Here is a 15,189-nt window from a genome sequence, read left to right as displayed (position 1 = left end):
GATTTGGTGAAATATATAGAAGCTGGAAGATAAAGAGATAATCAAGAATCCCTAAGTGTGGAAGCAGGCCATTTGGCCCATCAAGTCCACACTGACCGTATGAAGAGCATCCCACCCAGAGGATATGGAAACTCCACACAGTCAGTTACCCAAGGCTGGAATAAAACCCAGGTCCATGGTGCTGAGGCAGCAGTGCAAACCACTGAGCTACTGTGCTGTCCTAAAGAAAGGATGGGATTGTCTTTCCAGTATCAGCGCTTTGGTGAGGAATGATTTTTGTTATATCCATCATCACCACTGCATCTCCAAACTAATTTCCTGAATGCGATTGTAGGTTCATGGTGGGAATACTGCCACACCTCAAGGGACAGTTTTAAGTACAGAAGCATTTTGAGGATCAGTCTACTGGCTTCCTGGTAGATGTCCGCAGAGACAGAGTTGCAAACAAAGCAAGGGAAGGGATCCAAAATGGTGAAATAAGGGCATGCTAGAAGTTCCACTCCAGCACTGAGGAACGCAGGAGTCTCCCTGGTACCACCTCACAGAGACAGTAACTGCTAAAGACCAGAGGGAATTCAATTTAGGGATTACATATAGAGAATAGATAAAGTAATATTTTCAGTATAAATCACTTGATAGCTCTTACATGTAATTGCTTGTTGAATCATTCTCAGAGAGATCTTGGCTTGCTCCTCTATTAATTTATTAATAATATATATATTAGCTTGCACTGTAAAATATTTCAAAAGGACCTGTACTGCATGCATTTAAAATGAAACCAAATTGATCCATTTGACTCCGTTTCCAAACAAAGGATTTTGAGATTCAATACAAATGATGAATACTTACTTGCTGGTGCAGAAACATTAACAGGTTCATCAATATATGCAGGTTCTCCTGGGCCACATTTGTTACAGGCAGCAACTTTAAACAGGTAGTCTTTTCTTTGGACGAGGTCTGGGACAGTAAATTCTAAATCTTGGATTTTGTCAATTACCTAAACAGCACATAATAATTTGAGTCATCAGAAACATAACAAACATTGATAAACATTAATAGAAATATTGCTATCACTTCTGTTAAACAAAGCCAAATCCCACTTTTTCCCTCTGTAGATGATGTACAATAGATTGATTCACTTTCTGGGTAGCTTCATATTAACCACAGACCTAGTACTGAGGCATGGAGGGGCATTGGTATACAGCTTTAGAGGAGTTCCAGATCAAAGATTCAATGAAGCTCAAGAAAAGCCTTTGATCTTAATTGGTTTGAATTGCTGACACCCCTTTAATTTCAGTGTGGAACACAAGCAGTCTCATCAAGCACCTTTCCATCAGATGGAGAGGAAATTGAAGCAAATGGGATGCTAATAGCCACTTCACTTCAAGATTGACCTGTTTGTAGGCTCAACACTGGCTGAATAAAGAACGTTGGAATGTCTTGAAGAAACATAAGAGGACATATGTCCAACAAGCATCTTCTTTATTTTCTCTCTCTGCAATGCCGGGAAAATGAGTATTTCTAAAGAGCTTTGAAGAGAATTTGACAGTGAAAAGAAAACAAAACTGGACTAAAAAAGACAGAAAAGTTTGCAAATGACTGAATAAAAATGCTTAAATCTGCACTGAAATCTTATGGTGCAGCAATGTACTGACATGGGATTGACCTCAATATTGCAATGGATAAAATTGATAGCAAAAATGGAGCTACCTGTGAACTGACATCTGAATAGATCTGTTCTTGCTTGTTTCCATCAATATCTCAGTCTGTGGACTTTTGGCTTGCAATATTATTTTTCTCAGGAGACAGCAATTACTTTGTTTCTAGCCTAAATTCTTTTATTGAAAAAAGCTTACAATTGTTGAATCATTAGTTTGATATATATGCATTCACCTCAAAGGTAAATTTGTGATTAGCACAATTTCTGACTTACTTTGGTCCAAGTCTTGCGATTAACTTCACGTTTTTCAATTAGATATCCAGTGATTGGGCTTCCACCATCATCATCTGGTAGCTCCCACATCAGATGTACTGTATTTCTACCAATTTCTGACACTTTAAAGTCATTTGGTGCACTTGGGCGCTCTGGGAAGTTATAACAACAAAGTATTAAATACCTTATGAGTTTATTTTTAATGCTCAAATCCTTGTTACTAACTTTTTTCTTTTCTCAGTCCACTTTGGGCTGTATCTCTGCTTCTCTTTTCTATCTTTGAAAACCTCTGCAAACTCATCTCTGATTATATTTGCAGTTACTTCTCTGAACTTAAATGTTAAAGATTGTACTGTATGTGGAAACTACTGTAGAATCATCTTGAAATGATTATTGTGTTCTGAAAATATTCAGATACTTACGAATTACGTTTACATTAATTTCTCCCGTGACAGATGACACATCATTTTCCAGTGTCAATTTATACAATCCTTTATCGGGACGCTCACTGGGAGAAATGACCAGTTGTGTATATGTTGCAGTTGTCTCCATCTTCACACGATCACTGCTTTCAAGAGGTTTATCATTGACTGCCCATTTTGCAATGGGTACAGGATAGCCAGAGATAGGTACACGAATCTTCAGTGGTTCTGGAACAATGACTTCAAGCCCATCTTTGAATGCTCTCAAGTCCAAGGTAGGAGCCACTAAAATGGAAAATGTAACCAATCTTAAAATGTTATACAAATTGTCATAATTTAAAAAAGAAACTCAGTTTTGTAGCCTTTAATACATTCTTATTTAGAAAAGGAGATTCATTACCGTGAGGATCATCAGCTGTTAGCGGTCCAAGAGTATCAGCAGGATCAGAAACCCCTGCTGCATTCTCAGCAGATACCCTATAATAATATTTTACTCCTTTCTTCAGACCAGTAACCTGTAATGTCAAAAATTAAAATAGATGGAATATCAAAAAAGTACTAATATCTTAGAAGGTTTTTTCCAGTCATCACAAGTATAAGGCCTTATATGTTGAAGACTCAAATGTATCTTGCAAAACTCAACTTTAAAACCTATTCTTGACTTTCCTCAACCTTCTCCATCATCTTTATAATTCCATTCACTCTTCAAAAGTTATCAGTATTCAACTTTTTCCCAACCTTGGCATCAACTCACTTCCACTTGAAGTCTGCAGTCTGATTCCCATCTTGTCTTCCTTAACATCCTGCATCACCAATAAAATTGTTGCATATACTTTCAATACCTCAGGGCCTCATTTCTTCACCAGGTCACTGAAGTCCATGCTTGACAAACCTTCACTTACTCAAAGTTCTCTGACCTACATCCATCGCAAATTCCCATCCCTAATTAAATGATTTCCTGAATCTGGCCTGAGTCTGGCCTAAATATCACTCTAGTTCTACATCATCTGGTTGTTTCAATATGATTTTAGCAAATAGGGATGTGCAAAGGAAGTAAACAATGATGTTGTTCACAACTGAAGATCAATTTATTTTTAAATTCCACCTGTAACTCTGCAAAATTAAACTAAGCAAATGTTCTCCAGGTTATTTCTTATGTCTAGACATGTTAAGAGAAAGCTTGTTCTTGATTCCAAAACACTCATATGACCCATCAGTTAGGGCAATGCTATGTAGAATGTTGCAGTTACCTAGTGCTTTATAGATCAATGCACAAATGTGTGTCAGAAATCTAGGAAGAAGAGCTGCTGAGGGACCAGTATTCAGCAGCAGCTGACAATCAGTCTTGATGATGGATTGTGGGTGAACTGTGTTCTAAAATTCCACTGGACCAACAGTTACCTTTAGCCCTCAGTGAATCAACACTGATACATTTATAGATTTAAGAAAGCTAATAACCTTGAATGTTGTTTCAGGAACAAGTCTTATATTACAGGGAGTCCATTTATCTGAGTCTTCTTCACGTCGTTCAATGATGTAGCCCAGTACTGGACTTCCTCCATCTTTAAGCGGAGGTTCCCATTTCAACTGCACAGATTCTTTGGTTTGATTTGATGAGGTAAATTCAATGGGTGGACTTGGCTTGGCTGGAGAAGAAAATCAGTTAGTAAATGCACTAATTTAAAGACTGGAAAGAATTTCTTACAAAAACATATATCTTTGAAAAGATACTAACATATTGGATCCATAATCTTCACAGAACGTGAAGCTGCGCTGGGTTTTCCTACACCTGCTTTGTTTTCTGCTCTGACACGGAATATATATTCTCTGTTTTCCACTACGTCATTCAGCTGAGCAGTGAGTTCATCAGCTTTGGTGGTCATAGCTGGTTCCCATTTGACAGAGGTTCTGTCACGGAATTCAATAACATAATTAGTGATTTCTGCTCCTCCATCATACTCTGGTGGTTCCCAAGTAATGGTGGCACCAAATTTGTTCACATCTTTCACTTGGACATTCAATGGTGCATCAGGTACATCTGATAGAAAAAACATTTTTTGTTATTTTGTGCACTGATCCACAGAAATAATTTGGAATTAATAATTTAAGCAAGTGAACATATATGGTTAGGTACTTACCAAACTTGTTCTTTGCTTCAACAGGTGTGTCAGTTTCCACAGGTTCACCTGTACCTATTCTGTTCCTTGCACTGATGCGGAATAGATACTCTACTCCTTTTTGGAGGCCAGTCACTGTAAATTCGGTATTGTCAGCATGATCAGTAACTAAAGTCCATGTTTTGCGCAATATGTCACGACGTTCTACAACATAGCCAAAGATTCTGCTGCCACCATCAGTCTCAGGTTCATCCCAAGCAAGACTGACCTCACCATCACTCGTATCTATTACTTTCAAATTCTGGACTGGGCCTGGTACATCTGTAAAATGACAAAAAAAATTATTTTAGGAAATATATTTTAGAAGGTATTTTATGAAAACATTTTGTCGCATAATAATTATAGAATGTATGCATAACAAAGAATGCTCACCAATAACATCCAAATTTATAAATGCTTCACCCTTTCCATGTTTATTACGAATAATAATTTTGTATCTTCCTCTGTCAGTTCTCTTTGGATCAAAAAGTCTATAATTAGTGGTATCTGCAGTTGTATGAATGTTCTGTTTGGGCAGGCTGACATAATTAGAAGTAGCACTGTCTTCCCTGAACCATTCAGCTTCACCTCGTGGGTAAGAATTATATGGAAGTGTCATTGTGAATGGTTTTCCAGCATCAATTACAAGGTTCAGATCTGTCACCTGGATTACTGGCACCGCTATAATGAGAAGATTGAAAGGTCAAATATATGTCAAATCTTTAAAGTGTAAACAGTGATAGAAAAGGAAATATTTCACAAGAATGCTCAAAGCGTTCAAACTAACATACCTGCAAGTTCCAGTTTGGCGTTTGCATATTTATCTTTGGCAACAAATCTGTATTCGCCCTGATCACGTGGTTTGATGTTGCAAACCTGCAACCGATGGACCTTTCCTTCACTCATCATTTGATGTTTATCACCCTGAACGATTATCATATTATTTCTCAGCCATTTGACTTCAACTTTATCTTTGTTTAATTCAGCTTCAAAAATAACATCTGATTCTGGAGCCTCAAAAATATCTAGTGGAGGTCTGATGATCTCAACTGGGATTTCTGGGAAGAGAAAAATAATAACTAGCCTTGCATTTTCTGATTTTTAAAAATTGGTATGGTACACTTGTTTATCTAAATCAGTACTTGCCTTCAACAAAAAGTCTAGCCCTTGAACGTCTCTCTTCAACACCACAGGAATATTCACACTCATCTTCTGGTCGACATTCCATTATAATAAGTCTGTGAAAACTACCATCTTTTTCAAACTTATACCTGTCAATGTAACAAGATTATGAATGATGAATACGTTCTCTATGAAACTTTGATGAATGACAGCTTTTGTTTAAACAAAGAAAATAAACGGAAACATACTTTTTGTTTTCTCTGAGCTCTCTGCCATTCCTGTACCATTTCACTGCTGCCTTTTCTTTAGACAACTGGCATTCAAATGTGGCATCTTCAAACTCAATTACAGTCTGATCTTGAATATGCTGAACGAAATCTGTCGGTGCTTCTGTGATAAGAAGTTCTGCAACTGATTTGTCTTTTCCAGCAATTACAGTGTATTCACCTTCATCTTTGAATGCGCAGTTTCTAATGAGAAGAGAATGCTTTTTCTTGTCAATTTTGTATAGAAATTTCTTGTCCAATGTAATTTCTTCCCCATTTTTCATCCATTTTAGAGTGACATTTTCACGGTTCACTTTGCAGCAGAAGGTGACAGACTTCTTCTCCATTGTTTCACAATCTTCAAGAGGTTCAATGATTTTTAGCTCTTCCTCTGGTTAAATTAGATTAAAAAGAGGATAATGCTTATAGCACTTTACTTGCATTATGTTTGTATAGCTGTCTAAAATTCAAGAAAAAGTATTTACCTTCTACTTGTAACATTGCTGAACATTGTGCATGTTCACCTCGATGATTTGTTAGTGCAATGGTGTACTTTCCTTGATCAACATTCTGCGAATCTCTGACTCTGAGAGTAAAAACTAAATCTTTCTGGAGCATAATATATTTTGGACTATCGAAGATAGTTTCTTCATTTTTAAACCACTTGGCTCTGGCACCTTCAGTGTTAACTTCACAATTAAATACAATTTCTTGTCCTTCTGTGGCTACTTGGTCTTTGATAGGAGTTATTATCCTAAGACGTTCTGAGAAAAAAAAACAAGTTTATTCAAAATATGAACTAACTTAGTTTCAGTAACTACTTTTGCATGTACTTATCTACTTGTAAAAAGCAATTATTCCTCCAACATTAACATGAGGGAAGAGTCACACTAATAATCCAACTAATGTTGTTGGCATTATTCTAAACCATATTCTAGCCATCTAGCTAATTGAACTAACCAATTCTTATCAGAAATGGTTACTTCTGCCTGTTTTGGATAAATGTCTAGGCAATCCAGCAAGAGACCTGGTGAAGCAATGTCAATCATATCAAACATTACAGTTCCACCTTTTGCAATAATCATTTAGGCAGCAATAGTATGCAAGAGTATAGGAATAATATCAGGAGATTGGGACTAGGTTAAAGATCCAGTGCAGACATGATGGGCTGAATGGCCAATTTATGTGTCGTAACAATTTTGTGATATGACAGTAGTTAAAACATTCACTTATGTATAAGAGTTTTTTTTTCTTCTGTGGTATTCATTGTTTTGGCCAGTTGAAACTTGCTTTTGTCTTGATGGGTGCAAGATGAATGGATTTGACAACTTGTCTCTCTTTTCAGCAAGATTCAATGTAATTTGATGGTGCAAATACAATTTACTGTCAATTTTCATGCTAGCTGTTATACACAAACAATTTATTTATATGACCTACCAATAACTGTCAGTTCTGCTGGTGCTTTTGAGTTACCAATCATGGCAGCGTAAGTTCCTTCATCCTTTAGTATGGAGTCCATGATAATGAGCACTCGCTTTTTGCCATCAGATATGATTTGATATTTATCATCTGATTTAAGCTCTTTATCACCTCTAAACCATTTCACTTCATAGGCTTCTTTTGATACTGAACAGGTAAACTCTGCTTTGTCTCCTTCTACTACCTCCAGATTTTGTGGTCTAGAAATAAACTCTGGTGCCAGCTCTGCAATAAAATTAATAAATTACATTGGATAAAATTAAGGCTTGGTTGTAAAAATAAACCCATATCAGAACTGACCATGTTACATACCATGAACTTGAAGTTCACATGAAGTCCGAGCAGTTCGGAGTCTGCAGTTATATTCACCAGCATCATCCAGATTAGTGTTCTGAATTACTAAAATTCGCTTTTTGCCATCTGTAAGCTGTTCATATCGACCAACTTCAGGCAATTCGGTATCTCCCTTGTACCAAGTTACTTCAGCATTTGGTTTAGAAACTTCACAAATCAATTTAATATTGTTTGTTTCAGTAACTTCAGCATTCACAAGGTTCTTTGTAAAGAAAGCATCCTCTTCTGCAAAAAAAAATTGTATATGAGTACAGATGTATAAATAACATCTAAAATGTATTTCTGAACATATTTCAATTCTGCATTGATCTGACTGATTACCTAAAACTGTTAGCAATCCAGATGTTTTAGCTGTTCTTGCATCACATTCATATTCAGCTTCATCATCAAAGCTGCTCTTGTGAATGATGAGCATTCTCTCTGCTCCTTTAGCAACGATGTCATATTTTTTACCTTTTCTTATTTCGACACCATCTTTAAACCAGCGCACCTAAAATAATTGAAAACATATAATGTTTTGCTCAGGATCATTGTATGAATCTTCTTATAGAACAGTATGTGAAGCAAGTTCAAAATACTAAAGATATTGTCTTCAAATTTACTCAGAAAGATGTGTTACAAATCTGATAATGAAGGAATTGGAGTCTAGAAGTCAATATAGGTGCCATAGCATTATATGCTGAAAGTGACACTGGTGTAATAAGCAATACCAATGTTCTTGGAATCTCCTAAACATAGCAACAGCAATTGTCATTGTAACTTTTAGTTAAGGTCAGATGACATATTTGCAGAGATGAATCAGATCAGGTCCTCATATTTCTAAGTGTATTTGGGAACTTTTTGTGGAACATAATCATTGTTGATACCAAATTTGACAGCGCAAAGAACCCTCTTTTCTGTTTCATCACAAGTCATGGGAAGTTATAGTTTCTGTCCACACAGCAAAGAATCTGAATAACATTATGCAGTTATAGGGAAACTAGGTAAATACATGAGAATGTCAGGAATGGAAAGATATGAGAAGGTAAATGACAATCAGATGAACCAAATGGCATAAATGATGAATACCTTGGACAGATTGAGTACATGGTTAATGAAATATACAGTAACTTTGATTTTATCAATAGAACAAAACATACAAAAAGCAAGGGTGTATGGTAAACTTGCATAAAACACTAATTTAATTTGAGCTAGAGTCCAGATCTGAACATCACACTTTGGGAAGGATGCGAAGGCATTAGAGAGTGCGCAGAATCAATTCACGAAAATGTTTCCAGGGAGGAGGAACTGCAGCTATGCAAACAGATTCGAGAAGTCATGCTGTTTTCCTTGAAAAGGAGAAGGTTGAGAGGGGGTTTGACAGAAGTATTCAAAATTATTCAACAGAGGAGATGGAATAGACAAATCATTGGAGGAAAGATTGAAAACCAGAAGGCACAGATTTAAGGTCACTGGCAAAAGAAGCAAGGAGGCATGAGGAAAAACGTATTCATGCAGGAAGTGCTTAAGATTTGGAATGCACTGTCTGATAGGAGTGACTGATAGCAAGGCACTCACGAATGAATTGGATTATTTTCTGGAATTGAAAAATGTACAGGACTATAGGGAGGAAGGGATGTGGAACTAATCAGGTTATTCCTTCAAAGGAATTGTCCTATTGATAAAGTACAGGATGTGGTATGCTTTATTAACCATGCCCTCAATCTGTCCAGGCACCTTCGAGGAATTTTGCACAAATAAACCTCTACTCCTGTACTTCCATTAAATTTGTACTGTATTTTACTTTGTCTCTCTCCATTCTCCCTACCAAGATGAATAATTTCATACTTTTTTGTTTGGAATTTCCTCTGCCATTTGTCCATCTGTTCCAAAAATCCTTGTATTTTTGAATTTGTACACCATCCTCACAACTTTCTATGTTTCATATTGACTGCAGAGTTTGAAATTGTGTTGTACACACCAAGGTATTAGTAATTTATACCAAAGGTGGTGGTGCACACTGATGGGTCGAATGTCCTCATTCTGACCAGTATAATTGTGTGATTCTGCTCGGAGCATAGATACTGTGATAGGACTGAATGGCCTGTTTCTATGCAGTAGATTCTATGTAATTAGAGGTACTATGTTGATTGTGAACCGTTTGGAAAGCTCTGAGGAAATTACAGGCCACTGTATAATTAAAACTTAGGACGTGGGCAAGGTTGCATCCTCAGCTAGATTCTGTATTCCTTGTTACCCTCAGAGTTTATTCCAATTGATGTTACATATGTAAGAATACTATTTTCCGGTTGAGGGAAGGCCATAATTGAGATTCAGCAGGAGGTTTCCTTGCCCATTTTTGTCTATGTCATTCAGATCAGAGTCAATATTGATGACTCTTAATGCTGCTTAGTACTGAACATCACTGTGCCATCAGCTCTGATGGGTCTATTCTGTTGGTGTGGATAGGGCAAATCAATGGAAGACAATGGAAGAGTTTTGGACATTGGTTGGAAGGCATAATTGTCTGAATATGCCTATATCAGGCTGTTATTTGGCAGGCTGTGGAACAGCTCTCCTAATTAGAGAGGAGGATTAGGCAAGGTGTACCTTGTAATTTCTGGTGCCAAGGTCAATGCCCAAGTTTGGGCTCCACTTTCTACTTTGGCACTGGGATCACTCAACTCTTGGGGAAATCCAGGGCCATGACTCTAGCCTCTTACCAGTCCAGTAACATTACAGCTATGCTTCTGTTCCCATAGCCTTTGTCCTGGCTGGTCTTTTCTATAACTGTGATAACAATACACACTCAGGAATGGTGACAGAGTAGTCACTATGTGGACTGTAGCTTAGCGACATCTGATACAGTTTTTTGATGCAATCATTGATCCTCTTCCAACTTAGACATCAGTTTGCGGAGGTTGATTGAAATCTTTTTGGTTATGGTGGTTGGTTTGGATTGTCTGATCTCTGGCCTGACTTAATGACTGAATCCAGGTAAATATTTTTCATATTGCTCTCCTTGCTCTGTTTTCAGTGATTGTTTTACAACTGTAGAATTTGCAAGTTCAGAGTCAGAGTGTTTTATATGAGTAGAGTAGGGACTGGTAATAATTTTACTGATTGTTTATTTTTATTTCTTTATAAATTAAATTAGAGGGAACACCCAATTTGACTGATGCAACCATGTAAGTTTTAAAGAAATTTGAACATTGGTTTTTTTGGTTAAATGCCTGAAACTTGTTTTACAGGTAAGTTTCCACTTAATGAGTCATAATAACATTTCCAGGAGCATGTAGAATGTTGTGTTACAAAGTTGAATGAGTGCATGTTCATGCTAAAATAGAAGTGTTTTCTGAAGTTTGGACTGAATTTGAAATGCAGGCTCAGTTGCCTGAATAGAACAGCTGGGAGACGGGCTGTTCCAAAATAGATAGATGTAACAATTGGCTGTTAAATGGATACTTGAGTTTTGGTTGCTGTTTTGACAACAATTCAAATTTGAAAAACTAATTTAAATCATGACCTGGATAATAAAACCCAATTGAGTTTGAATTTATTGTTTTGACAACATGGACCAATGAGAGGGTATGATGTTGGGAGGTATAAAAATCATGAACATTTTGAAAATTGGTCGGAGCAACTGCTACTGAACAGCAGAGCAACTGCCATAGATCCGGCATGCTAACCGCCCATCTAACATCTTGTTCTCAAAGAAATTAGAAGACACTCTATATGAAAAGGTACCATTTCCTGTAAAACTTACTCGCAGTAAAAAGAAAGAAGACCAGGGAGATCAGCAAACAGAGATTGAAGACAGTGGAGAAGACAGATACTGCATGGACTTGAGATTAATGTTTAATAATTGTTTTATTGGAACAGCATGTTAATAGGATTGTGTTCAATTATGGGAAGGAGTGTTCAGTTTGTTAATAGTTCTGTTAGGAAAATAAATTGTTATTTTTCTTTAAATAGTGGAAATTAGGAATTGTCTGTCACTCACTCACATTTTAACAGATAATGAGGTGAGGCGAGCTTTTCTGGGTGTTTAGTTTTAATTGACAGAGGGGTTTGTTCTCCGTGTTGTAACAGTTATGAGGCTGTAAACAGAAGAAGTCTAGAGCGGTGTTATTTAACAATTAATAAATAGTTTCCAGAATTGTGTCTTTGCTAGCATTGGGGAACAGGATTCACAATTTTTGGCCTGGCCCAACACCAAAAAGCCAAATAGGGAAGACAGAATGCAACTGCAGCCTTGAGAATTCTGAAGTTGGGCCATTGGTTACGAACTTCAGAACCTTGTGCTACTCTTGAAAAATACCATGAGGCACATTTGAGTGTGAGTACCTCATGATCATAGGAACACGATAACGATACCCTGCATTCATGGAGAAGACCTCAAAGTCTGTGGCTATTGTAAAGATAGTGAATCACAACATAACCTGCATACGAACTTTGGGAACACTGGGACTAATGCAGGAACATGGAATGGAGTGGGTAAAGATATCTCAGGCTAGAGAGCTCATTGATGGCATTTGGAAGGGTTGTTTGGGCCGAGGACAGTCCTGGCCCTGTCGTGGGATCATGCATGGATAATTTGGCACTGATAGTCTGCACATGGGCAGAAGAAATGAGAATTAGTGACGTTGTGTATTCATGCAGCCACACTCCTGAAAAAATTGAAATTTGGAAACTGAGTAAATTTCAGACTTTAAAGTGAGGGAACTACCATCGCACCAGAAGGTCTACAGGGAAATTTACCATAAAGACCCATCAATTGCAATAATACACTGCAAGTGAATTGAAAGTGAAAACATATGGATCTCACAGCAAGAAATGTAACATTATCTAATCCATCACTTTTCTTAAATTAACATCATTGGGATTTAGTTATTAACATAATGGGAAAATTAAAAAATAAAAATGAATATTACAATTTAAGTAGAAAGCAAACCTTTGCATTTTCACGTGAAACTTCACACACAAATTTGGCAACTTCCTTTTCTTTCACCTCAAGATCAGTCAGAGGCTTTATAAATTCAACACGAGGAGCTGTGAAAGAAACAAGATCTTACTGGTACAGAAATAGCAACAAATTTATCAGTAATGTGAGAGCAGAATGCTTTTGTTATGAACAGTGTACACCATTGATTTAAGTTCACTAATTACTTACGTTCCACTGTGAGGAAACAGGAAGTCTTGAAGTCTTTGGCATCACATGTATATGTTTTAGCATCTTCAGGTTTGCAATCATGGATAATAAGCTTTCTAACTCTTCCATCAACAATCATTTCATATTTCTTAGTTTTATGAATTTCTTTTCCATCCTTCAGCCATATAACTTTGGCATTCTCTCTGGACACCTCACATTCCAATACAGCAGTGGCTTCTTCTTCAACTGTCTGATCCTCCAGAGGCTTAGTGAATTCAACTGGTGGTTCTGCGTAAGATTTAAATTAAGATTTAATGCATCAATTGTAAAAATGTGGTCAAATATAGTTTTTTTAAAAAACCCTAATATTTAATTAGCATGGCACATCACGCACCTTTAACGATAAGTTTAGCAGATGTTGCAAAATCTTTAGCAGTGAGTTTGACTGCACCAGCCTCTTCTAATTGGACATTTCTGAGGGTGAAGGTGTGCACTCTGCCTTCAGAACGAGTAACAACCTGATCCAAAATAAGTGTTTTAGATCATTAGCAAATTTACTATGCAAATCATATTTAAAATAGTTACAAGATAACTAGTTGAAACAACAATTACACTTGGATACTGATTACGCTTTCCTGCTTTCAACCGGTGGGAATATATCAAGCATTTGTAAATCTACTACAATGTTTCAACTGTTTCAAAATACCAAGAAATTATATTACAATTCTGTGCATTCTTTAGTTTTTTAAATTTCTCATGCTTTATTTGATTTAAAATTTATCCTTGCATTTTTTGCATAAAGTTTGGATAAATGAAAGCAGAATAAGTTTATTGTGTATTTATTTTAGTGATATTTGGTTTTACAAATTCAAGGCTTTGGCAAACATACATTAATCATTCCATTACTGTATGGATTTTTGAAGCATAAAAATAAAAGTTGCTTAATATTCATAGAGCTCATGAATATTAGCCATGTTTTGCCGATTACAAAGGATGGCAGTCAATAATACTACCAGCTCAGTACCACAGATTGCATCAATTTTAATACACACTTTATAAATGGCTACTTTTCTTAAGGTACCATTAAAATGAATATTACAAGGTCAGATACTGGTATCTGATATTGATACCCTTGTCAATATTTCAATATTTCCTTGTTCTGATTTCAAATCTCCAACAACTAAAACATCTTGTTATGCATTTCATCATTTTGTCTAATTCATGCTTTCCACACATAGTGAATATTACAGAGTATACATTGTTTAATGCAGAGGTTTATTTATTTGTAATACCCAATAGTTTAAATTTCATGAGTTAGTCAAAAGCTCATTATTTCTTGAAATGGCGTAGATAATTCCCAAAATGGAATTGCAAACCACCAAAAACAATAATGAATAAAATCTCAGAGTAATTGTGCAAGTAAATCACATTAAATCTAAATTTAAATTCTCTGTGAATTTTATGAATTCTGAAACAACACAAAATACTTCTCAACATACTCTTTCACTGGGTTCAAGTAACTTGTCCTTCAAGAACCATTGGACTTCAATTCCTTCATATGATAGTTCACATTCAAAGGTAGCTGAATCTCCAGCAGTAACTGTCACATCCTTGAGAGGTCTAAGTAAACCGATCACTCGAGCTTTGAATACAAAAGAGATTGGTATGCCGTTAGTCTCAAGAAAGTTGCTTTTCTAATTTAAAGATGCATTTAAACATTCACAGGAGACTGTAACTATTTAACTATCCAGATGACCAAGGCTTTCTGACAGGGCAACAAGTGAATTTTAAACCTGTATTTGCACATTTTATTTACTGACAAGTAATACAGTAAACCTGGTCTATGTTATTGAGACTGCTTGCAATACTTTTCCCTCTTGCTATTTAAGGAACAATGGGTCCAAAATTATTTTCTGATATGATTGGTTCCACATGGTTGCATCCCAATTCTATTCAGGAGAAAGTGAGGTCTGCAGATGCTGGAGATCAGAGATGGAAATGTGTTGCTGGAAAAGCGCAGCAGGTCAGGCAGCATCTAGGGAACAGTAGAATCGACGTTTCGGGCATTAGCCTGAAGAAGGGCTAATGCCCGAAACGTCGATTCTACTGTTCCCTAGATGCTGCCTGACCTGCTGCGCTTTTCCAGCAACACATTTCCATCCCAATTCTATTCAGCCTTTCAGCATTTTCCAAAAATGTGGACATAGGGGCTTATTCAACATCCAAACATTAAACAGCAAACAATGTATCCCACTATTTGATTACTAGGATGGTCAATAATTTTGGAGAACTTCATCAAAATGAAAAATATCATAGGATATTTAAA

The 15,189-nt window shown here is 36.5% G+C and overlaps 1 protein-coding gene across 4 annotated transcripts in view; it reads right to left on the bottom strand.

Moving 5' to 3' along the window:
- LOC122551920 (titin) overlaps positions 1-15,189 on the bottom strand; it is a 348,465-nt gene that overhangs the window by 95,193 nt on the left and 238,083 nt on the right. For all 4 annotated transcript variants that reach the window (XM_087988975.1, XM_087988977.1, XM_087988978.1 and 1 more), the window contains 19 exons: positions 14,363-14,505; positions 13,258-13,381; positions 12,885-13,151; positions 12,666-12,763; positions 8,054-8,222; positions 7,691-7,957; positions 7,337-7,603; positions 6,385-6,663; positions 5,882-6,290; positions 5,658-5,782; positions 5,303-5,569; positions 4,905-5,192; positions 4,494-4,793; positions 4,091-4,393; positions 3,814-4,001; positions 2,756-2,870; positions 2,356-2,640; positions 1,934-2,085; positions 850-997 (listed from right to left, as the gene is read on the bottom strand). In XM_087988975.1, coding sequence (XP_087845101.1) covers positions 850-997; positions 1,934-2,085; positions 2,356-2,640; positions 2,756-2,870; positions 3,814-4,001; positions 4,091-4,393; positions 4,494-4,793; positions 4,905-5,192; positions 5,303-5,569; positions 5,658-5,782; positions 5,882-6,290; positions 6,385-6,663; positions 7,337-7,603; positions 7,691-7,957; positions 8,054-8,222; positions 12,666-12,763; positions 12,885-13,151; positions 13,258-13,381; positions 14,363-14,505 — 4,194 coding nt within the window. The remainder of the gene's footprint in view (positions 1-849; positions 998-1,933; positions 2,086-2,355; positions 2,641-2,755; positions 2,871-3,813; positions 4,002-4,090; positions 4,394-4,493; positions 4,794-4,904; positions 5,193-5,302; positions 5,570-5,657; positions 5,783-5,881; positions 6,291-6,384; positions 6,664-7,336; positions 7,604-7,690; positions 7,958-8,053; positions 8,223-12,665; positions 12,764-12,884; positions 13,152-13,257; positions 13,382-14,362; positions 14,506-15,189) is intronic.

The sequence above is a fragment of the Chiloscyllium plagiosum genome, unplaced genomic scaffold, assembly GCF_037043375.1.
Source record: "Chiloscyllium plagiosum isolate Xiang-an unplaced genomic scaffold, Cpla_swu_hap1 HiC_scaffold_7, whole genome shotgun sequence".
NCBI classification, from domain to species: Eukaryota; Metazoa; Chordata; class Chondrichthyes; order Orectolobiformes; family Hemiscylliidae; genus Chiloscyllium; species Chiloscyllium plagiosum.
This window is presented reverse-complemented; position numbering and strand designations above follow the sequence as displayed.